General features: G+C 35.2%; 1 protein-coding gene across 1 annotated transcript in view; it reads left to right on the top strand.

The window, feature by feature from the left end:
- MAP4K5 (mitogen-activated protein kinase kinase kinase kinase 5) overlaps positions 1-26,095 on the top strand; it is a 136,728-nt gene that overhangs the window by 44,798 nt on the left and 65,835 nt on the right. Inside the window, exons 4-11 of the mRNA XM_082648553.1 lie at positions 10,847-10,937; positions 11,400-11,464; positions 14,366-14,421; positions 19,143-19,190; positions 19,605-19,647; positions 20,426-20,498; positions 23,924-24,055; positions 25,953-26,015. Of these exons, the coding sequence (XP_082504679.1) occupies positions 10,847-10,937; positions 11,400-11,464; positions 14,366-14,421; positions 19,143-19,190; positions 19,605-19,647; positions 20,426-20,498; positions 23,924-24,055; positions 25,953-26,015 (571 nt within the window). The remainder of the gene's footprint in view (positions 1-10,846; positions 10,938-11,399; positions 11,465-14,365; positions 14,422-19,142; positions 19,191-19,604; positions 19,648-20,425; positions 20,499-23,923; positions 24,056-25,952; positions 26,016-26,095) is intronic.

Genomic DNA, 26,095 nt, shown 5'->3' on the forward strand with positions numbered 1-26,095 from the left:
GGCCATTCTGACTGGTGTGAGGTGATATCTCATTGTAGTGTTTTGGTTTTTTTAAATTTATTTATATTTATTTTTGGCTGCATTGGGTCTTCATTGCTGCGCACAGGCCCTCCCTAGTTGTGGTGAGCGGGGGCTACTCTTCGCTGCGGTGCAACGGCCTCTCTCACTGCAGTGGCTTCTCTTGTTGCGGAGCACAGGCTCCAGGCGTGCAGGCCTCAGCAGTTGCGGCACATGGGCTCAGTAGTTGTGGCTCGCGGGCTCCAGAGCACAGGCTCAGCAGTTGTGGCGCACGGGCCCCGCTGCTCTGCGGCATGTGGGATCCTCCCGGACCAGGGCTCAAACCTGTGTCCCCTGCATTGGCAGGCGGACACCCAACCACGGTACCACCAGGGAAGCCCCTCATTGTAGTTTCGATTTGCATTTCTCTAAGTATTAGTGATGTTGAGCATCCTTTCCTGTGTTTGTTGGCAATCTGTATATCTTCTTTGGAGAAATGTCTATTTAGGTCTTCTGCCCATTTTTGGACTGGGTTGTCTGTTTTTGTGACATTGAGCTGCATGAGCTGCTTGTATATTTTGGAGGTTAATTTTTTGTCAGTTGCTTCGTTTGCAACTATTTTCTCCCATTCTGAGGGTTGTCTTTTCGTCTTGTTTATGGTTTCCTTTACTGTGCAAAAGCTTTGAAGTTTCATTAGGTCATTTGTTTGTTTTTATTTCCCTTACTCTAGGAGGTGGGTCAAAAAGGATCTTGCTGTGATTTATGTCATACAGTGTTCTGCCTATGTTTTCCTCTAAGAGTTTGATAGTGTCTGGCCTTACATTTAGGTCTTTAATCCATTTGGAGTTTCTTTTTATGTATGGTGTTAAGGAGGGTTCTAATTTTATTCTTTTACATGTAGCTGTCCAGTTTTCCCAGCCCCACTTATTGAAGAGGTGGTCTTTTCTCCATTTTATATTCTTGCCTTCTTTATTGAAAATAAGGTGACCATATGTGCGTGGGTTTATCTCTGGGCTTTCTATCCTGTTCCATTAATCTATATTTCCATTTTTGTGCCAGTACCATACTGTCTTGATTACTGTAGCTTTGTAGTGTAGTCTGAAGTCTGGGAGCCTGATTCCTCCAGCTCTGTTTTTCTTTCTCAAGATTACATTGGCTGTTCGGGGTCTTTTGTGTTTCTATACAGATTGTGAAATTTTTTGTTCTAGTTCTGTGAAAAATGCCATTGATAGTTTGGTAGGGATTGTGTTGAATCTGTAGATTGCTTTGGGTAGTATAGTCATTTTCACAATGTTGATTCTTCCAGGCCAGCACATGGTATATCTCTCTATCTGTTTATATCATTTTTAATTTCTTTCATCAGTGTCTTATAGTTTTCTGCATACAGGTCCTTTGTCTCCTTAGGTAGATTTATTCCTTGTTATTTTATTATTTTTGTTGCAGTGGTAAATGGGAGTGTTTCCCTGATTTCTCTTTCAGATTTTTCATCATTAGTGTATAGGAATGCAAGAGATTCCTGTGCATTAATTTTATATCCTGCTACTTTACCAAATTCATTGATTAGCTCTAGTAGTTTTCTGGTAGCATCTTTAGGATTCTCTATGTATAGTATCATCTTATCTGCAAACAGTGACAGCTTTACTTCTTCTTTTCCAGTTTGGATTCCTTCTATTTCTTTTTCTTCTCTGATTGCTGTGGCTAAAACTTCCAAAACGATGTTGAATAATAGTGGTGAGAGCGGGCAGCCTTGTCTTGTTCCTGAACTTAGTGGATATGGTTTCAGTTTTTTACCATTGAGAACAATGTTGGCTGTGCGTTTGTCATATATGGCCTTTATTATGTTGAGGTAAGTTCCCTCTATGCCTACTTTCTGGAGGATTTTTATCATAAATGGGTGTTGAATTTTGTCAAAATCTTTTTCTGCATATTGAGATGATCATATAGTTTTTCTCCTTCACTTTGTTAACATGGTTTATCACATTGATTGATTTGTGTATATTGAAGAATCCTTGCATTCCTGGGATAAACCCCACTTGATCATGGTGTATGATCCTTTTAATGTGTTGTTGGATTCTGTTTGTGAGTATTTTGTTGAGGATTTTTACATCTATATTCATCAGTGCTATTGGTCTGTAATTTTCTTTTTTTGTAGTATATTTGTCTGGTTTTGGTATCCAGGTGATGGTGGCCTCATAGAATGAGTTTGGGAGTGTTCCTCCCTCTGCTATATTTTGGAAGAGTTTGAGAAGATAGGTGTTAGCTGTTCTCTAAATGTTTGATAGAATTCGCCTGTGAATCCATTTGGTCCTGGTCTTTTGTTTGTTGGAAGATTCTTAATCAGTATCAATTTCAGTGCTTGTGATTGGTCTGTTTATATTTTCTATTTCTTCCTGGTTCAGTCTCGGAAGGTTTTGCTTTTCTAAGAATTTGTCCATTTCTTCCAGGTTGTCCATTTGATTAGCATAGAGTTGCTTGTAGTAATCTATACTAGAGCCTGCTTGCGCACAGGCTTCTTGGTGGCTGCAACAGCAGCCTTAGAGTTTCATGCCTGTCTCTGGTGTCCACACTGATAGCCGTGGCTCGTGCCTGTCTCTGGAGCTCATTTAGGTGGTGCTCTGAACCCCCTCTCCTTGCGCACCCCAAAACAATGGTCTCTTGCCTCTTAGGCAGGTTCAGATTTTTTCCTGGACTCCCTCGTGGCTAGCTGTGGCGCACTAGCCCCCTTCAGGCTATGTTTACGCAGCCAACCCTAGTCCTCTTCCTGGGATCTGACCTCTGAAGCCGGAGCCTCAGCTCCCAGCCCCCGCCCCCCTAGCGGGTGAGCAGACAAGCCTCTCAGGCTGGTGAGTGCTGGTCGGCACCGATCCTCTGTGCGGGAATCTCTCCGCTTTGCCCTCTACACCCCTGTTGCTGAGATCTCCTCTGTGGCTCCAAAGCTACCCCCTTCCGCCACCCACAGTCTCCGCCCGCGAAGGGGCTTCCTAGTGTGTGGAAACCTTTCCTCCTTCACAGCTTCCTCCCACTGGTGCTGGTCCTGTCCCTATTCTTTTGTCTCTGTTTATTCTTTTTTCTTTTGCTCTACCCATGTACGTGGGGGGTTTCTTCCCTTTTGGGAGGTCTGAGGTCTTCTGCCAGCGTTCGGTAGGTGTTCTGTAGGAGTTGTTCCATGTAGTTGTAGATGTATTTCTGATGTATTTGTGGGGAGGGAGGTGATCTCCACGTCTTACTCCTCTGCCGTCTTGAAGGCCTTCCCCACAAACCACTTTTGACATGTTCATTCAGTCACAGCACTGTCTTCATACACTGCACAAACCTTTTTTTTGTGTTTTGGTTGTGTTTTTACCTTTCTTGAAATAATAAAGCATGATATGCTGAAAATGTTGCTTTTCTTCTTCCAACTTCAGTATTAAAATGGCTACACAAAAATTCACCAATTTTGATGTCTTTTTGTAAATGCATGCTGATATGACAGCCGTCACATACAGTCTAACAAAATTGCTTTGAATGAAGTTAGAGACAACTAAATGCTACTAGAGCCATCTTATTGAAGAAACCGAATGAACCTTTTGGCCAACACAATGTATGGGTAAATCTTCAAAAAGGAAGATATACCTATATAAAATAATAATGAAAATGAAGATGATGTTTTGTGAGGTTCTAGAAAAGAAGTAAAATTCTGACCAACAGTAGCAGGTGAGTTGGGAAGGGGTAATAGAGTTAATGCATTCCAAGGTTATTGTATTATTTGAGAGGAGAATAAAGATATGAATTATGCGTAACCTTTACCAAGGAAAGTATGTGTGTTAAAATTTCTAGGGTAACTTCTGAAGAATAGCGATAGAGGTTGTCAATTCCAAACTGGTTGTGGAGGAAAAAAAAAAAGACAAAAACAAACCAAGCAACAACAAAAAACTCAATCTAAAAGAAGGTAAGACAGGACAAAAAGAAGTATAGAATATGGAACCAATAGAAATCACAAAATAAGAGGTAGATAGTTATCCATGTATTTCAGTAATTACTAGGGAAAGAAAAAATATTTAAATGACCTAGTTGACAGAAAAAGATTTTCAGACTAGAGTACTGTGTTTTGTTAAAGTAATGTTCATGGTGTTTTTGTTTTTTAAATCAAACCAACACAGAATGGTTTGAAGTGGAAAATAAGTTCTCCTGGCTGCAAGTCTTTATTCCCTTTCACAGAAGTAACTACTGTTTTTTTCCATTTCCTTCCAGACATTTTCTATATATTGTTCTCCAGACTTCTTTTTTTGTCCTCTCACTTTACAACTGTTTGAACATTTTCCATGTTAACATATATTGCTGTTATTTGTTCTTGTTAATAGCTGCAGAGTATTTTGTTGTACAGAGGTAACATTCATTTAATCCCTTATCGATGTACATTTAGGTTATTTCCACATTTTTTTGCTGTTGCAATCAGTGTTGCAGTGAACATCTTTGTATGTATTGTTGGGTATATAAAGTTTGATTAATAGTGCCAAATGGCTTCCAAAAAGCATGATCAGTTTTTCATTTTCACAGGCAGATTTGAAAATCTTTCTTAATACTGTCTCCAAAATATATATTACTGGGAATTGTAAAACTTCTGCAAAACTGATGGGATTAAAAAATAGCTTTAATTTGTGTTTCTTTAATTTGAGAATAAGCATCCTTTATAAGTTTATTGGCATTTATATTTCCTTTACTATGAAATACCCATCCATCCTCTTTTCTTAGCCTGTTTTTGAAGGTGTGTATGAGAGTGGGGTTATTTGTGAAATACTTTTTGAAAGATGATTTTGAAATTCCAAGATTCTTCTTTATCTCAGGATAATTTTTTATTATTTTTATGGAGTGCTTAGAAGTGTCTGATGGAGAATACTAGTACTAGAAATTAGTTCATGCAGTCCAAAGGATTCCTTTCAAAGACTTATAGCCAAGTTCAGAGATCCGGAATATGACATTGGTATCAGTTGTTATGTTTGGTTCTTCTTGGGCTAACATCCATAAAATGGATGTCCAGAAAGTCTACTCTACCTTTGACTATATTCCATAGAAGTCAGCAGTTCTTTCTGGATTTAATCTCTTTCTTGCTCTGATTTTGTTTATTTTTTAGTCCATGCTGTGTTTGCATTCTAATCATAGGCCACATCTCAGTAAGGTAGTTGTTCCTCTTTTGCTGGAAAGGAGGACATAGTAGTAAGTACTTTGCCAGGGTCCTAGGAGTTATTCAGCCTCCTCCCAGATACTTGCTTTCCAGTTGCCAGGATCCTTTTCTTTTTTTTTTTTCAATTGGTTGCAGTTGGAAAGTCAGCTGGGGTTATGATGCGGCAACTCCAGAGATCACTTTCTGATTTTGGTTTAGGCTTCATAATGATGCCGTTTCCCTTTATGTCTTGGGCCAGGCATTCCAGAAATTAGGATTGTCCTTGCTGCACACTGCCCTGTTGTTTGAAGCACTAAGTGACTCTTCCACACTATGGCTCATTCTTTAAGCCCTTTAAATTGATCTAGGTCAGCAGCTGTTTATGTAGTTCTAGATATTGGTTTAATTGATTAACCTCAGTATTAAATTCATGATCTACTACCATATTGTTTCAGGGAGGGATATGATGAATCGTATGGCTGCCTTTCATTTTGCCACAATCAGATTTTTAATACCTAGGACCCTTTTTGTTGTTGTTGTTAAAATCTGAGAGGCATATTGCTTTTAGTCATTTCCCAAGTACTATTTTTTAGGACCCATTTGATTACCAAAACCCTTAAGAGGATATTGAATCCAAGTGTAATCCAAAGGACCCTTTTTATACACGAGGGGTGCAACCAGCTTACTTCAGTTCATTCCCAGAGTGTGAACACTTAAGCCCTTTATGTCAACTTGCCAATAGTATCAAAAGGCCCTACAGTTCCAGTCTCTTACCTTCCAAGACTTCCACTCTTTCCTTATTATGTTTTTATAAATGTATCAAGTGTGGCATTATTAGAGTCTATCTTAACGCTATTTTGGTGGACTGATTGTAGCAGAAGCAACTGGTAGCTAAGTAAACGCTGGCATTGGCTAATTGTATCCAGAGCTAAGAAACTGAAAGCAAAGACCAGACTCCAGAGTTACCCCAGATACTAAGCCATATCTTATAGAGTAGCATGTTTTGGGGAATGGGCTTCCTACTTCAGTTAAAAATTGTAGTTGAGGGTTGCCGTGTGCTGCTAGACAGGAGATGGCTTAGGAACAAGGGACAGCGGTGGAGTTTGTCCACCTTTAAAACTTGGTCTTCAGAATCTTGTAGTGCTTGTTACCCTTACTATTAGCAAATCTGTGTCTGAGTGTTAGCCTTCACTGTGGTGAAGGCTGGGATCACTGAATGTGCCAAACTTAAACCCTAATACAGTGTTTTTTCAAAAAAATTTAAAACATAAATCCCTGTGTCAGTACCATCTAGAGGGACTTCCCTGGCTGTCCAATGGTTAAGACTCTGCACTCCCAATGCAGGGGGCCCAGCTAAGATTGCTGGTCAGGGAACTAGATCCCGCGTGCTGCAACTAAGAATCCCGAATGTGGTGATGAAGATCCTGCATGTCACAACTAAGACCCGGCACAGCCAAATATAATAAACAAACAAACCAACCATATAGGACTCTATAACTAATGCTGCACTTTTCAGTTCTTTTTTACGGCTACCTCTCAGAGCTCAAGCCAGTCTTAAAAGCACTGAAAATCTGGACTGGTTCCACTATACCATCTCAAACACAGAGCTACTGTCTCTCTTTCTTCCCTATGGATCACCTTTCTGGCTGAAGTGGGGGACACTTGTTTTTTTCTTAGGACTATCAGGTTGAGTTCCCTAACGCACAACTGCCCTTATCAGAGAAGAAGGGCAAAGACACCCACACATTCTGTCTCTGGTGGATTTTTCCCTTCCTATATAAGGACATACTCATCAGCCAGGTTTTTAGTAGGACATTTCTAGGAACCTTAGCCACAGTCATTCATGGACTCTTATTCTAATATTCTACTTTTAATGTGATTCTCCTGTAACTAACAACTGACTCAGTTTTCCATGCTTCAGGTTTTCAAGACACCAAGTGTGATTGGCTCATCCCATTTTTTAACATCACTTGTCCCACCTCAGTGCGTTCAGCAAGTAGAAAACCACAAGGCACACACAGTAGGTCCTGTTGCATGGAGGTGGATTCTCTTATGAGGGCTGTGGTCAGGCTGGCAGTGGTTAGTCCTTTAGAAAAAAGTGCCATTAGCACAAGTAGGAAAGTCCAAAGAGAAAATTGGTGTCTGAGAGAAGATTTGGAACCCTCAGGCATATTAAATTCAAGGTGCTAGCAAGGCATTCAGGTGAAAATAACAGGTACATAGTCAAAACTGCAGATATGGGGTTCTGTTCTTCAACTACTCTAGTTGACTGCTGGGGTATGAAGAATGCAACTTCTCTTTTTTGAGAAAATAGCTTCTCAACACCCATTTATGCATGAACAACAGAGCTGGAACCTACAGGCCTGAGGCCTCTGGACTTAGTGGGTTTTATGCTGTATCTCAGTGAAAGGTAACAGTGATCTGGTATCACCCAATCAGAAGAATGAAATAAATCCAAATTTCAAGTAATTTTGATGAGGCTGATGTAAGCCATCAAAGAATAGCTATATCTGTGATAAATAACTATTTAGCTTACTTGCCTTTCAGGATGAACTACAAAATACTATCTTTATGTAAAACTGCTTCATGTTGCAATTTCGGTTCATAGAAGATTCTGCCCACTTTGCATTGAAGCTTAAGCCAATACTGTGAAATAGATATTTGAATAACATACTCAAAACTGAAGTTTATTCACTAAGTTACGTATATTAAAGAAGGCACAATCCCCAAACATCTGAGTTATTAATGACCTGTTCTTGTGAATTCTAGCTTCTAGCTACAGTCATAGAAAGCTGTCGCTCAGTCTCACCAAGACTCTGTCTTTCCTGGCAGAAACCTCACACAGCTACTACTGGGAGCACAGTTGTGGTGTGGAACACGGCTGATTTTCCTGAAGAATTAGTGTCTGTTACTCGTAGTTTTAATTCAGCCGTATTATTGACTTTTACAGGTCGGTTTAAGAATTTAGACATCATTAAGAAGTTAGGCACCATTTGTGAAGTTACTCCTGTGAGAAAATATATTCTAAATCCTAGACTTAACTGAAGAATTGTTCAGCACAGCTCAGATATAAGACTTCTGTGCACATTTAAAAGTGATTAGGTAGGGAATTCCCTGGCAGTCCAGTGGTTAGGACTATGTGCTTCCATTGCAGGGGCACAGGTTGTTTTTTTGTTTTTTTTTTTTAATTAATTAATTAATTTATTTATTTATTTTTGGCTGCGTTGGGCCTTCACTGCTGCAAGCTTTTTACTGTAATCTTCAGGAGTTATCCCGTACTTCTGCCTCGGTTGATAATGGGGAACATGAAATTATCATCTATTCTGGATTATCTTTGTTGATGCCCTTCTACTGGCAAATTATTTTTTAATTATTTTTGGCTGCATTGGATCTTCGTTGCTGCATGCGGGCTTTCTCTAGTTGCGGCGAGTGAGGTGACTCTTCATTGCAGTGCGCGGGCTTCTCATCGTGGTGGCTTCTTTTGTTGCGAGTGCGGGCTCTAGGCGTGTGGGCTCAGTATTTGTGGCATGAGGGCTCAGTAGTTGTGGCTCACGGGCTCTAGAGCGCAGGCTCAGTAGTTGTGGCACACAGGCTTAGTTGCTCCGTGGCAAGTGGGATCTTCCCAGACCAGGGCTCGAACCCCTGTCCCCTGCATTGACAGGTGGATTCTTAACCACTGTGCCACCAGGGAAGTCCGTATTGGCAGATTATTAAGAAATTATTTTCTTCCTCACTTTCTAGGAACTCTATTTGGTGCTTGCTGAAATAAAATGTTGCCACTGTGCACTTAGGTTTAAGGCATATGTAACCATTCATGTAATACAGGTTTTCCCATTTTTACAAATAAAAGCTAAATTTTCTTTAAAGATTTTTACTCAGATTTTTATTGTTAGAAAATTGTACCCTTATTTGATTTATCTAGTTCTTTAAAATTGGTAACACTAAATTATTTAACTGAATTATCAATTAATGTTAACTTGAAGGGGCTGTTGAAAAGAGTGCCATAATGATTATAAATAAATTTGGTGTATCATACCTAAATTAAATATATGTATAAACCACATCAGTAATGACTGGTTTTTTTAAAAGGTATTTTATGGCATAGAAAAATATTTAAAGCTTTGTTTTAGCTCTGAATTGAAAGTTGTAATATAAGGGGAAAATATCTCTGATTTGTGTGAGAATTTTATTTGTTTATCTAAGGCCTAATTTCTAAGTTTTTCCTTCTTGGCCTTGTATGTTATTCTAAGATGACTTTAAGTTAGGACTAGAGCTTATCTGGACACCGACTGGTTTTAAACGTGATGTTGTTTTACAAAAGACCATTACAAAACACTATCTAATAAAAAATATGGTGATGTCCTAAAAAGGAACACTTTTGTTTGTATCTTTCTTGCCTCCAGCATATAATAATATTGCTGTTGCATTTATTCTGTGTCAAATATTGTATTAAATGCACTACATACTCTTTCTCACAGCGTTCCCAGCGGAGGGACTTGCATAAACAGAAGCTTAGGGGCATGAGAATCTATTACAAAAATGGCCAGCTGGGTTTCCCTGGTGGCTCAGTGGTTGAGAGTCCACCTGCCGATTCAGGGGACACGAGTTTGTGCCCCGGTCCGGGAGGATCCCACATGCCGCGGAGCGGCTGGGCCCGTGAGCCATGGCCACTGGGCCTGCGCGTCTGGAGCTTGTGCTCCGCGGCGGGAGAGGGCACAACAGTGAGAGGCCCGCGTACCGCAAAAAAAAAAAAAAAAAAAAAAAAAAAAAAAAAAAATATGGCCAGCAACTGGTATTACCAAAATGTAGGGAATGTTTCTGGAAAGTGGTAGATAAGGAAGCCAAACAGGTGGAATGAATTCAGATGATACTTTAATGGATTCAGCTGTGATTCAGAAGAGTTAGATTGCCTAAGGTTACATTGCCAGTGAATGGCTGAATCAGCACTTGAATCCAGGTATGTCTAATCCAGACCTCGAGCTCTTCTTCATTACATTGCATTTACATAATACAAATGCAATCATTTTATCAACTTCTAAACTCCTTTTACTGGAGTAAAACACTGTTTCTATGCAAAATGAAGTTCGGTGATGACAATGTCATTCTAGGCAGTATTCCCATATTAACCATAAAATTCCCATAAATAACGAATATTTTATTTGAATATAACTTTTTCTAGTTTAAACAACCCAAATAGGTTTTTGGTAGACAATTGGAAAATACAACTCAAAAAAGAAGAAAGCAAAGTTACTTTAAATTTTAATACCCCAGACATAAACATTGTGTATGTTTTTGAGACATTTTTTTCTGTATACATATGTACTTATATAATATATATGTAATATCCCTTCTTCACTTAATATATCATGAACATGTTTTCATATCAAAACATGTTTTAACTGTGTTGTAATATCTATGACTGTACTATAAGTTATTTTACCATGCTTTCATTATTAAGTAACACTGTAGAGAATATCATCTCTGCATATCTCAAGAAAATAAATTTTGAAGTGAAATTATGAGTTCTAGGATTTTATACATTTTTAAGGCTTCTGGCTTTATAGAAAGAATGTACCAGTGTACATTCCCATTAAAGTATTAAGAATGTCTAATTCCTCATCTCTGATACTTACTGTAAAGTTTTCCTTCTTATAGATAGAGACACAAAATGTAACATGGTGACCAAGTTATTATCATTTTGTTTTTCAGGAGATGATTTTTCTTTGATTCAACAAGAGATATTTATGGTTAAAGAATGTAAGCATTGCAACATTGTTGCCTACTTCGGGAGCTATCTCAGGTAAAAAACACAAAAGCATCTACTCTGTCTTTGTATTTCCTATTTCTTTGCTCACATACCCCCTCCCTTTCATGTAAGTGCTATTTTGTATATAAATTTTAAAAATTATTTGTCTGAAGTTCTAAAATTTCTCAGGTCTTCTTCTTGTCTACTCTTTTATATTAATAACGACAGTTTCATTTATGCATTTATACCTTATCTGGCAACCTTAATGAAATACTATGAATGATTACAAATAAGTGTTTTAGCTTATAAAACTGGGCACATTCTAAACCATTTAAGGTGGGAACAAAGCTGAAATTAATATGCTTTTCTGTATCCTGAAGGGCAATTTCCTGTTGCAGTCTATCCTAAACCTGCAGTGTATCCTAAACCTTTGTGTGCTAAAGAGTGACAGCCTTCAAAATATGTCAGTTGTTGAGAATTACTAACTAATATAATTTTCTTTCTCTTTCATGTTAGTCGGGAAAAACTATGGATTTGTATGGAATACTGTGGTGGCGGATCACTTCAAGATATTTACCATGGTACTGTTAATTTGACTCCACATTTTAAAACTTTGACTTTAATGACTGTTATTTGACATTTCTAGTTAACAAGGGATACTAACAGGTAGATTTACTGTTCTTCCGTCCTGCTCCTGGAGTATTGCGTAAAAGAAACCTATATTTTGTATTTTGTATTTTGTTGGTTATTCAGTTAAATTGCTGGAGCCTGAACTGAGAAATCGGAGAGTACTTGAACAATCCAGATTTAACTTTTCAGACGTAGTCTCTAGGAAGTCTTATGTAGTCTCTAGGGAAGTATTTTATCTACAAACAAAGCTGCCTAAACTTCCTTGTAAATTAGAATTGAAATGTAAAGGGTGACTCTCACATAAAGCAAATTACATGTCTATCTTAATAATAACTTAAGCTGCTAACTAGGAAAACAGTTTAGTTGTTGCTATAATATTTTTGTATTAAAAATATATAATTTTAAGAATTTGGAGTATTTTATTTAGCATTATGTTAATTTAGACAACTTTCTGAATTGAACTTTCCCTTATAATACTATATTAGAATGACTATTCTCTTTTATTTTACCCCTGTTGTTGATTTTTAAAAATTATTGGTAGAAAACAGCTCTGTGCCACTTGGTTTAAAATTCTTTTCTGTGGGACTTCCCTGGTAGTCCAGTGAGTAAGACTCCATGCTCCCAGTGCAGGGGGCCCGGGTTCGATCCCTGGTTGTGGAACTAGATCCTGTATGCATGCCGAGACTAAGAAGCCCACAAGCCGCAACTAAGAAGTCCACATGCCGCAACTAAAACAAACAAAAGATCTCGCATGCTGCAGCTAAAGATAACACGTGCCACAACTGAGACCTGATGCAGCCTAAATAAATAAATATTAAAAAAATAAAATTATTTTGTATGATTTTATGAAAAATTATCTTTTATATGAAGAATTTTTATCTAATATCAAGAATGAGAACTCAAGGATATGGATTAATAAAACTATGCAGTGGGCATTTTTTATTTTTTACTACTTACCCTTTTAAATTGAAAGAATTATTTTGAGACATTAATTTTATTTCTTTATGAAATTTCTGCTTTCCATTATTAATCCTGCTATTTATTGAATTAAATTGAATCTAAAAAGTATTCATCCCTGTAAATATACTAGATAGCATAGTAATCAAGAATAACTACACCTATAATAACTGTTAATAAAGTGGTTTCAAAACCCTTCTATTACTCCTATTTTATCAAGTTACTGCGAATCAAAATTTTATGTTCCTGAGTAGGTGTAGGGAACCAGTGATTAAAGTATGTAGTAAAATATTTTCTTAAGTAAAGATTACATGTAAGTGTATCTGATTTTGATTTCACTGTCAGCAAATACCACCCCGGATTTCAAATATTCTTTCATGATATTGGAAGGCATATTTCAAAAGCCCCTAGTTGGGTACTTGCAGAAGGATTTTATATTTCATAGGGAGAGATTTGGTTTTCAGAAGTTACCTAATGGCTTTTTGGATACTTAGGTAAGGTATTGGATCAAGCTCCTTGTTTCGATAGATATAGTAAAGAATTATGCTAAGGAAATGATATCTTGACTTTTAAAAAAATAAATGATGCCTTCTAGTATATTTCAACAGTCGATCCCTGTATGGTCCTCTAACTTGTGTATGTAACTGTAACTAATTATATATGTTTTTCTCATTTGGGGGCTTTATTGTTTAAAATATTGTTCAGGATTGAGATCATGTCCATTGCTTTGTATAGAACATCCTGTGATGTCCAGTACTGTGCTTTGCACATTATGGGTGCTTAATATTTTCACTGTCCAAAGTTGTTATGGAACAAATCTTCCATTTTTTTTTTTTAACATCTTTACTGGAGTATAATTGCTTTACAAAGTTGTGTTAGTTTCTGCTGTATAACAAAGTGAATCAGCTATATGTATACATATATCCCCATATCTCCTCCCTCTTGTGTCTCCCTCCCACCCTCCGTATCCCACCCCTCTAGGTGGTCACAAAGCACCGAGCTGACCTCCCTGTGCTGTGCGGCTGCTTCCCACTAGCTATCTGTTTTACATTTGGTAGTGTATGTATGTCCATGCCACTCTCTCACTTCGTCCCAGCATACCCTTCCCCCTCCCTGTGTCCTCAAGTCCATTCTCTACGTCTGCCTCTTTATTCCTGTCCTGCCCCTAGGTTCTTCAGAACCATTTTTTTTTATTCCATATATATGTGTTAGCATACGATATTTGTTTTTCTCTTTCTGACTTACTTCACTCTGTATTACAGTCTCTAGGTCCATCCACATCACTACAAATAACTCAATTTCGTTTCTTTCTATGGCTGAGTAATATTCCATTGTATATATATGCCACATCTTCTTTATCCATTCAGCTGTCGCTGGACACATAGGTTGCTTCCATGTCCTGGCTATTGTAAAGAGAGTTGCAATGCACATTGTGGTACATGACTCTTTTTGAATTATGGTTTTCTCAGGGTATGTGTCCAGTAGTGGGATTGCTGGGTCGTATGGTAGTTCTATTTTTAGTTTTCTGAGGAACCTCCATACTGTTCTCCATAGTGACTCTGTGAATTTACATTCCCACCAACAGTGCAAGAGGGTTCCCTTTTCTCCACACCCTCTCCAGCATTTATTGTTTGTAGATTTTTTGATGATGGCCATTCTGACTGGTGTGAGGTCATACCTCATGGTAGCTTTAAATCTTCCATTTTTAAAGTACATTTAAAAATTTTCAACTTTACTTTTTTTTTGTTTCCTGATTATAAGAATAATATATGCTCATTATGAGGAGAAGTCACCCAATGATTTATACAGAAGTTTTATAATTGTTTCTCATTTTTAAAATGTTTTTAATCTGTTGTATTGAAATGTGTAACGATGTGGTCTCTTTTTCTTTCTAGTTACAGGACCATTATCAGAATTGCAAATAGCCTATGTATGCAGAGAAACTTTACAGGTACTATGTTTGCTTATGTAGATAGAAATGCAGTTCTAGTTTCACAGTTGAAAACAATAAAATGGTGATCTGCCCAAAAGAAAAAGAGTAAACCAAATTTTTCTGTTAACCTCTGGTAATTCTGTAAGCCTAGTTATTTCTTTTGTGAATGAGTCTCAGAAATTCATTTAAGTTGATGCTGGTATACACAATGGTGATGTTTGGTGTTCTGCTTTGTAGTGCTTAGCCCTCAGTTGCTGCAAAGCTGAGGAAAGCCATAGGTGTGAATTGTTTTTCATGAATGAATCACCAGACCTCTCAATTATAACACCTTGTCTAAGCTTTCCCTTCAAGTTTTATGGCAGTAAAAGGAATCCTTTTGCAAAAGACATGAGTTCTTTTACCATTTCTCCCAAAATGAGAGTAAAGTTGCATAACAATAACCCAGAATGTTATCTGGAAATCTTTGTTCTGTGTAATATTAATAAGTGCTATCGTTATCAGAATCCTTTTTAGAAGCTTCTAAACATCGTATTAAGTTGAGATTTCTTTACTTCCTTATTTCACATCCTGTGAGAGCTTTTACTATGTTAAAGTAGGTTATGAATCTTCAATAGGTATATAGAGTATGCAGCATTTCTTCCAATTTATTTTGTTAGTTCCTTGAAAGATTAGTGGTTGAAAAAATTAGCAGTTAATAATTTTGTTCATATACTTTAAGGCATTTAATTTAAGAAGCAAGATTAAGTTGTAGGGACTGTGTTTTTTATTTTGGCAATTCACAACTGATACTTGTTAATTGATGCTTCTATCTCTATATTTCCTAGATTGTGTAATTTGTTTAGAAGTGAAATTGATGTTCTATATGTTATTCTTCCATATTTTAGAAATTGGGAATTTGACCTGATTTAAGGGAAAGTTCTAGTCATTTCCAAAAGAGTTGGTTTCCACATGCTTTAAAATTTTATTGTTAGATATATGAAAGTAAACATATATATAAATAATTTATATTTCTGTAATATTTGCATAACAAAGAAATCTGCTTTTTTTATATCCATATAAAATAGAAACCTAATCATGCACTCAGAGCAGAAAATTGTTGACAGATTAGTGTTCTTTATGTTTTAATTTCCAAAGATCACTGCCTCTTTAAGTAATGGACAGAGTACTACATGGAGGTAGAAAACAAAACAAAAACTTGTGTTTGCAGTCTGGCCCTGGTATATGACCATGATCTCTCATCTATGGTTGTAGTTCCCCAAGTATAAAATGAGGCTCTAGAAGGGATGACCTCCAAGATATTAGTTCCAATTTAAAAATTCTCTTATGCTGACAAAGTTCCACATCTAATGTCTGTCAACCGGTGAATGGATAAAGAGGCATGGTTTATAAATACAGTGGAGTATTATTCAGCCACAAAAAAAGAAATCCTGTCATTTGTTACAACACAGATGAACCTGGAGGACATTATGCTAAGTGAAATGAGCCAGGCACAGAAAAACAAATATTTGTATGTAGAATCTCAGTTATATGTAGAATCTAAAAAAGTTGAACTCACAGAACAAAATCCTCAACTTCCACCTTAAGAAACTAGAAAAAGGTGATCAAACTAAAGCCAAAGTAAGCAGAGGACGGAAATAATAAAGATCACGGTGGAAATCCGTGAAATAGAAAGCAGAATAATACAAGAAAGATCAATGAAACCAAAATCTCATTCTTTAAGGAAATCAATAAAATTGATAAACCAGATTATCAGGAAAAATAAGAAGAGAAGATGCAAGGTACCAATATTTGGAATGAATGGAGGGACATTATGACAGAATCTACAAATATTAAAAGGATGACAAGGATATTCAGTAGCCAAGGAGTATTATGAACAACTTCATAGCAAAAAAGCCTGCAGGTTAGATGAAATGGAAATAGTGTCCTTGAAAGGCACAAACTATCATAGCTCAATTAGAAATCATCTGGATAGTCCTCTATCTATTCCCACAAAGAACAGTCCAAGCCAGATGGTGTCATGGATAAATTCTACCAAACATTTAAGGAAGAAATAATGCCAATTCAACACAAACTCTTCTAGAAAATTGAAGAGTAGAGAATACCTCCCAGATCATCTTATGGGTCAGTATTGATCTGAAACCAAAATCAGACTTTACAAAAGAACAAAACTGTGAACTAATATCCTTCATGAACGTTTAATAGGTACAAAAATTGAAAAGGAAAATAAAAGGTTAGCAAAGGTAGTCCAACAATATTTAAAAAGGTAATACATCATAAACAAGTGAGTTTTATCCTAGAAGGCAGTGTTGATTTAACATTCAAAAATCATTTCAAGTAATTGATTATATTAGCACACAGAAAGAGAAGCAAAAAAATGTGATCATCTAAATAGACATACAGAAACGCATTTAGCTAAATCCAAGATTTATTTCTGATAAAAATTCTTAGCATACTGAGAAAAGAAAGGAACTAATGCAGCCTGCTAAAGAGCACCTGTGGCAAACTTATGACTAAATCAAATTTAATGGTAAAAGACTAGATTCTTTCCCACAAAGGTCAGTCAAACAAAGCAAAGATGTCTGCTTTCACCACTTCTTTTTAACATAGTACTAGGAGGTTTAGCCAGGACAAAAAGCAAAAGCAATGAAATAAAAGGCATCTAGACTAGAAAGTAAGAATTAAAACTGTCTTTATTCACAGATCACATAACCATCTTTGTAGAAAATGGAATAGAATCTACAAAGTATCTACTAAAACTAGTGAGTGAGACTAGGAAGTTTGCAAGATTCAAGATCAATATACAAAATCAATTGGATTTCCATACACTAGCAACAATCAGAAATTAAAATAAAAAGTACAATTTATAATAACAAAAATATGACATTCTTAGGGATATATATGACAAAGATGCATAAATAACTATATACTAAAAACTATAAAACTGCTTAGAGAAATTAAAGAAGACCTAAGTAAACTGAGAGCTTTGCTATCTGTAGTATTCCTATATTCATGGATCAGAAAGTTCAGTAAAGATATCAGTTCTCCCCAAATTGACATATAGATTCAACGCAGTTCCAGTCAAAATCAAAGGAAGCTTTTTTTTTTTCTTCTAGAAATTGACAAGCTGATTGTAAAATTCCTACAGAAACCCAAAGGAACTGGAATAGTCAAACAATTGTGAAAAAGAACAAAAAAATTTGAGGGCCAACAGGAGCAATTTCAAGACTTATAAAACTACACTAACAAAGCATAGTAGTAAGCATTGGCATAAGGGTGGATAAGTAGTTCAGTGGAACAGAATAGAAAGACCAGAAGTAATGCCATGCATATATGGCTACTGATTTTTGACAAAGGAGAAAGGATAGGTTTTTCAATAAATGGTTCTGGAATAATTGAACTTATTATTATAACTTCAGACACGTTAACTTTGAACCATATACAGACACATGAACTTTGAACCACATTTCATACCATGTGTAAAAATTAACTCAATACTAATCACTTAGATCTAAATGTAAAACCTCAAACTAGAACTTCTAGAAGAAAACATAGAAAATTTTGCAATCTTGAGTTAATAAAAGCCTTTTCGGACATAACATAAAAAGCATGATCCATAAAAGAAAAACTTGGCAAATTTGACTTTGTCAAAATTTAAAACTTCTGCTTTTCAAGACACACTGTTAAGAGAAAAAAAAGACAAGCTACAGGCCAGAGGAAGATATTTGCAAAGTATAAATCTGATTAAGGACTTGTATCCGGAGTATATAAAGAACTCTCAAAACTCAATAATAGGAAAACAACCACCAAATAAACAAATGGACAAAAGATTTAAACAGATGCTTCATCAAAGAAGCTGTATAGATGGCAAATAAGGACATGGAAAAGATGCTCAATATCATTAGTTATTAGAAAAGTGTGAATTAAAACTACAGTGAGATACTACTACACACCAGTTAGAATGGCTAAAATTAAAAAGACTGACCTTTGGAAGGTTGGTGAGAATGTGGATTAACTGGAACTCTCGTACACTGCTAGGTTCAGTGTAAAACGGTACAGCTGCTTTGGAAGACAGTTTGGCAGTTGCCTAAAAGTTTAAACTTGTACCACTATCTGATCCAGCCATTATACTCCTAGGTATTTACCCAAGAGGGAAAAATCATACAAATACTTGACATAAATCTTCAAAGCAGGTTTATATATAATAGCCAAAAGCTGGAAACAACCCAGCAACCCAAATGTCTATCAACAGGTGAATAAATAAACAAATTCTGTAATATCTGTACAGTGGAATGCTACTCAGTAATAAAAAAGAATGAAATATTGATAACACATTAACAGGGAATGTCAGATTAATTATTGTGAATGAAAGAAGCCAGATAAAAAAGAATATACTGTATGATTCCATTTACATAAAACTCTAGAAAATTTTGGAAGTATTTATAGCAACAAAGTATATCAGTGTTTATGTGTGGGAGGAACTTTTGGGAGTGATAAATATGTTAATTATCTTGATTGTGGTGACGGGTGTTATGGTAAAATATTTCTGATTTTTATCAGAAAATGAATTCAGAAGTCTTAAAATACAGTAAACATTGATTAATAAGAAGAAACACATCTAGGTTTTTTCCCCTCGAATAAAGGACATTCTAGTTTTTCTTATTCAATAAGATCTTTAAGTAGAAATTTAGATGTGAAGTTTGTAGTTTTGCTAATGCATACATTTTTATTTTAAACTTCAGGGTCTTGCCTATTTGCATACTAAAGGCAAAATGCATAGAGATATCAAGGTAAGTTTATTTAACTCAATTTAAACTCAATATGTTTAAGACTCAAAGGCATAGAGAACAGAGCTGTGGTTGCCTAGGGGGAGGGGGGTGGGGGAGGGGAGGACTGAGAGTTTGGGATTAGCAGGTGCAAACTATTGTATATAGGATGGATAAACAAAGTTCTACTGTATAGCACAGGGAACTATATTCAATATCCTAAGATAAGCCATAATGGAAAAGAATATTAAAAGAAAGAATGTCTTTATGTGTATAACTGAGTCACTCTGCTGTACAGCAGGGATTAGCACAACACTGTAAATCAACTACACTTCAATAAAAGAATAATAAAAAATAAATTCAATATGTTTAAATTGATAATTTTATTGAAAGGAATTTTATGATGCTAATTTAATGGTATTTGTATTTTTGTTTTAGGGTGCAAATATTTTATTGACAGATCATGGTGATGTAAAATTAGGTATGTTATTTCAAATTCCTAAAATTTTTTTTCAAAAAATTTTAGTATAATTTTAAATGAGAATAACATTATACAAATTTAATATTCACATGAAGAGCCACAATAATGTTCATCTTTTGACCCAGTAATTTTACTTTATTCAGTTTAAGGAAGTTAATCCTAAAGATAAAAAAATCCATATTTGCTAAAGTATTAATCATAACATTATTTATAATAGGGAAAAAATGGAAACATAGGTCTAGCAGTAGAAAAACTTCTAAACTGTGATAAATCAACTTATGGAACATTATTCAGTCATCAAAATTAATAGTTAAGAAGAATAAGAGTAAAATCCCCTAATGTGTTAAGTGACAAAAATGAACTATGTGAGTCTTTAGTTTTTTATAACCATGTTTAACAGCAATAAAAGAAGTTTATACATAGAAAAAGGAACTTTTAAAAATAGCACCAAAATTCTAACCTGGTTGTGTTAGAATAAAAGCAATCCAGGTGGATTTTTTTTTTCCAACTTAACTCAAGGTACTTGTAATGGAAATTTTTTTATTATCTGTGTTCTTAATAAAGTATGTTTTTATTCTAATAAAGTACCAATAAGTTCTTTTCTTTTAATGATTATGTTTTGAACTAAGCAAGAAGAGATTTAGGTATTCAATATATATACATTTCTTTAGTATTACTATCTGAATTATTAATAATGACATCCCTGAGTGTAAAATATAGAAATGGTGGTGGTTTTATTGAAAACCAAAATTTTCTGTTTTGTTTTTTTCCCCACCAGCTGACTTTGGTGTGGCTGCAAAAATAACAGCTACCATTGCCAAGAGAAAATCTTTCATTGGCACCCCTTATTGGTAAGATATTATTATAATTGAATTTTGTGCATTTTTATTTCTTCAAGGTCAGTGATCAGCATTGTTGCTTAGTAATAAAATTCATGCTTGACTGGAGTCTGGACACTTGCGTGCTCCTTGACACTATCATAGGTCTGATTGGGTTAGGGAATTTTGATACACATTTCCATTGTCCAGCTTTCCCTGTGTTAAAGTGCTAATAATTCCTACTGTCCCTCAGATGCTGTGTTGAGAGGACTCATAGGTAGGAGATTTTCAAAAGAAAATTGTATTACAATCTTTTGTCATTTTATTACCCTTTCTTTGGTATTGCTTGTATTTTAATCTAGGACTTCACGTTCTTGTTAAAACTCATGCATCCTACACTACCATTAGTCCTCACCAGCCACCCTACTTCTAATGCATCCTACCAATTACTAACAAAATAATCTTTCTAAAACACTGCTTTCATTAATGAAGTTAGATAATTGAAATATAATAAAAAGCCTAGTAATAAACCTTAATGTGTAAAATACTGAGTATTATAAAAAGTGACATTGAAAGTTTATGTGAAAGATTGGATTCTTTAATATACAGTGCTTGGATAATTTATTATTTGGAAAGAATTTTAGAGTAGCTCCATACTTCATACCTAACGCCAAAATAAATTGTAGATGGAACCTCAAAGAGTTATTGATCAGGGATGATATTTATACTAGATTTGATGTGTTCAGTCTTTTTATCTCATTAGCAAATTTTTATATAAAGGTGTTTTGTTTTTTTGGGGGGGGGCTGCGTTGGGTCTTTTTTGCTGCGCGTGGGCTTTCTCTAGTTGTGGCGAGCGGGGGCTACTCATTGCAGCGCGTGGGCTTCTCATTGCTGTGGCTTCTCTTGTTGCGGAGCACAGGCTCTAGGCACACGCGCTTCAGTAGTTGTAGCATGCAGGCTCAGTAGTTGTGGCTCGTGGGCTCTAGAGCACAGGCTCAGTAGTTGTGGCGCACACACTCAGTAGCTTTGAGACATGTGGGATCTTCCCGGACCAGGGCTCGCACCAGTGTCTCCTGCATTGGCAGGCAGACTCTTAACCACTGCACCATCAGGGAAGCCCTATATAAAGTTTTAAAACTCACATTGCTAATACTTTTTCTTTAAAAATAAAATTCACAAGTTATACAATAAAAATCCTCACTTCGAGTTTCAAAAGTTGTGTATGGAAATAGTTAAATATAAAGATGAAACCAAAAGAACTATCAGTGACTGACTGCTTCAAGAGTTGAGTAAGCCTTTCTTGGCATAAAAGTATAAAACATTGCTAGATTTGTTTGACAGATTTAACTACATGAAAATTTAAGGCTTCTATATGTCTACCAGCTTAAACAAAAGTAAAAGGCAAGTAACAAATCAAGAAAGAAAATATGACAAATTAGGTTTTAATATCGTTAATATGTAAGTTCTTAACAATTCAATAAAAAGAATGTTTCTGCTAATTAGAAGCAGTTATTAAAATATATGAGATCTCAAAAAAATATATATGAGATCTCATAAAATATGAAAATTGTTTCCCCCAGTGATGACCCAAACTGTACATTAAATAAACAATGATATTCTTTTCTATCAAATTAAAAAATATTTGGAATCATGGGTAATACCTATGACTATCAATAAATATTTGACAGTGAAAATGGAAGTTAGTAGAACAGTTTTGAAGGATAATTTGACAGTAATGTTTTTCAAAAACCTTAAGCAATGTTTATGTTCTTTAGTCTCAATTCTGCTTGTTGTAATTTATCAGAGAGCCATGAATTGATATATGAAAAGCTTTATCACATTCTTTAATAATGAAAAATTGAGAAAAGTATGCATATGTAACAGGAATTATAAGGAAATTATGTACAGTCATTCAAGTCAATGGGATAAGTTGCTGATATTAAAAATCATGTTATAAAAGATGAATGGTCAGTGCATGACTGTTGACAACAGTCCTGGTCAATTTGGCGCTCAGTTAGCCACCACTGATTCTAGTGGGCACAGGAGATGAAATCTGTATGTTTTCTCTGGATTCCAACTCAACTTCTTTACTCTGTAATCATCTTGTTCCATGGTGATCATTTTCTTCTCTTTAATCCTATACCCATTATTATGTATGTAGTACTTGCATGTAGCATTTTTGGTATAGGTGTTTTATATCCTTAACCGCACTTAAGTTGAGAGACATTGTGTTATATAAGTTTGTGTAACCTAAGTGCACATAAAAACAACTTCTACCTTGTTGATATTCAACATAAATAAGAAATAATTTAAAAATTATAAACATTCAAAAAATAAAAGAGTATTTCCCCTGAGCCATATCACCTATGCTTTTATAACTTCAGATGCCATCATTATACACCATTGACTCCCAAATAGGTAACTCGAATTCAGCTACTCAGTTGACCTTCAGTCTTATATATACTCAACAGTTGTTTGATAATAGCACTACTTCAGTATCCACAAGCATTTTATACTCAAATCAGTCTCTTCAGTCAGCCCCTTTCATTCTATGCCCCCTGCCACTGCCTTTGAAAAGTCCTTTATTTTTCCCTTGTGTTCTTCAGATAGTCTTCTAACTCATCTACCTGATTCTGGTTTCACCTCTTCTCACACTATCCTTCGTGTTGCCATAAGTTTTATATCATAATTAAATCTTTCATTTTTTACAGTAAAGTCTAAACTTCCTTATATAATCATTCATTATCTAGCCTCTGTCTCTGAGGTTTATTTTCCAAATACGTTCTATACCCTCTCAAACTGTGATGAATGACCTTGTTTTATTTTTTTTCATTTTCTGTCCATCACAGACTAATACATTTATAAAATAAACTACTAAAAAAATGATCATTTATCTGGATGAGAATACCTGCTCTCAGTTTCTGCACTTATCACAGACTGATAACAAGCTGTTTATGGCCCTATACCTGTCTGTAGATCATATATTGAGTAGCACTGTCCTATCACCTTTCCAGGTGTTCCGTGCTTTCCTGTCCCCCTGCATTTGTACTTGTTTCCTCTGACTAAAATGTCCCCTTAGCTCCCTGCTAATTCATTCTATAAATCTCTCCTCCTTTGGGAGCTTTTCTCTGACCTTCACAGAGATTTAGGTGTTCTTTTTCTTTTCCCATGTTATAAAACAAGATTCACAAGACAGAAACTAAAGTAAGACAACACAGTTTTTTCTCAGAGCAACAGTATTCAGAGAAGGTTCAAGATTTTTAAATAATAAGTTTTAAGAGTGTGTGTATCTGTGTATATATGTGGTCTTATATTAAATCTTTTCTAGTAAAGTTTCTTCTTTCCTAGTAAATGCCTCTCAGCCTCTTTCCCTCCAAGAAGTCTAGTGAATATAACAAAGAACAGATTTCATATCGTTTTTTAAAAATAAAAATGTTTTATTAATTGATTCCTTCTAGGATGGCCCCAGAAGTTGCAGCAGTAGAAAAGAATGGTGGCTACAACCAACTCTGTGATATCTGGGCAGTAGGAATAACAGCAATTGAACTTGGAGAACTTCAGCCACCTATGTTTGATCTTCATCCCATGAGGTGTTCTCAGTATTTACAATTATGCAGTTACTAGTAAGGGCTTCAGGGAGAGTGAAATACTCATAACTTGGGTATTCCAAGTTCATTTTAAAGTATGTTGAAATAGTGAAAGTGTTCTGAGGGACTTGGGGATAATCTCATCTAAAACCTGATCTCTTTTGTATTGCTACTTCTAAGACAACACAGAGTGAATCATCTATACTGTCTGAAGCGTAAAACAAATTTCCTTTAAAAATCATACTAGGATACAGCAGTTATCATTAAAAAAGTCTTTTTAAGTCTTTGTTTATTCGTCTATTAATTAAAAATGGGCTTTTTTGTCCTAAGTGGATCTATAAACAGATGATAGAATGCAAATGAGGTTTTTTTTCTTTTCTCATTTGATTTTGTTTCTTTTTACTTTGTCTAGGGATAAGGAGCAGGTAGATGCTTAGTATAATCATTTATATTTTAGAGTATATTATCTCAGAAAAAAATATTTGAGAGACTGTGAAGGGGTTTTTAATATTTTGAAGGAAAAAATAAATTGGGCTAAAATTTAAACTTTTAATGTAAATAGTATAAAGTTAAAAAGAAAATCAACAAAATACAGTATTCTCCTAACATACGTTAGACAGCAGGTTACTATATATTACGTAGATAACTCATTCAAAGACTCTTAAGAGCAAAAGATAAATTGTTTATGAGCAAGTACCAGATACTAAAGAAACATGGAAAACTATTTAACCTCACAAGTACCTAAAGATATATAAGTTAAATGATATCTGCTTTTAGCTGAAATGCTGTTAAGTACAGGCCTTTAGGAAAATAATTTAGATGTTATTTGTTATGGGCAATAAAAATGTTGCACTGATTCCACTATTGGGAAAGTTATACTTAGGAAATAATTCAAGAAAAGAAAAAGCTAAGAATTATTCAGTTACGGATTACAGGGAAAAATCTAAATGTCCATTCGTTGGTGAATTGTTAAGCAAATTATTTAGCAGTTAAGGGCAGCTAATATATATAAACCAAAGCAACATGGAAAATTGATTATTAGTGAAAAAAGCAGAACAGAATATTGCCTATTATAATTATAATAAGTTAGTAATTGGTTAATATTTAGATAAAGACTGAAAAGAAAAGCAGAACATTTTAAATAATGTCTTAAGGTGGGAGGAATCAGACTTCTTTTCTTTTAAGGTTTTCCTTTATATATGAATCATTTAATTTTTAAAAAGAGAAAATATCTTTGGTATTTAAAAAAAAAGGCTAAGGAGTTTACTTGGAAATATGGGATTTTGTAGGAAATACTGAAATAAAACTTCCTTCTTAAATGCTCCATCCGTCTAGCCCCATAGTCCATTAAAAAAATTGGTCAAAGTTAAGTTCATCGAGAAGGAAAGTCCTCTTGTAGGTTGATTTCTGTATCATTCATAACAAGAGAATGTGGAAAATTATTGTCCAAAAGGGGACAGACTAGGAAGTGGGTATAATTTGCCTATTCACCCAAAATAATTGTAGAGGCTAATCTTTGGTTAAACATACAACCTAATGTTAGAGTATCATATCATCTCTGTGTGTTACAGAATGATACACAATTATATAGACTTGTGCTTAAGATATAACACTAGTTATATATGTAATGGTATGGTAATAAAAACCTTCTCAAACATTTGGTGCTTTGCCATGTGAATAAGAGCTTGTTGGAAACTTAAAGATCCTTTCTGTAACCAGGAGAAATTTTTCATAGGGTATCCAAAATATAAAATATTAATTTCCATATTCTATACCACTTATCATGAGTACCTACATATGTAGTAATCTTGCATAAGTTCATTATAGAATATGATTCTGATTATTAAATGTAATAATTAAAGTGTTTTGTATTGCTCTTTAACTGAAATTTTTATTCCAGGGCCCTCTTCTTAATGTCAAAAAGTAATTTTCAGCCTCCGAAACTAAAAGACAAAACAAAATGGTGAGTTATAGAATATATATAGATTTATAGCATTTTATGGCTGAAAGGGACAAAGGTTCAATTCCCTTATTTTATTTTAT

This window comes from Grampus griseus, assembly GCF_964374135.1.
Source record: "Grampus griseus genome assembly, chromosome: 2".
Classification (NCBI taxonomy): domain Eukaryota; kingdom Metazoa; phylum Chordata; class Mammalia; order Artiodactyla; family Delphinidae; genus Grampus; species Grampus griseus.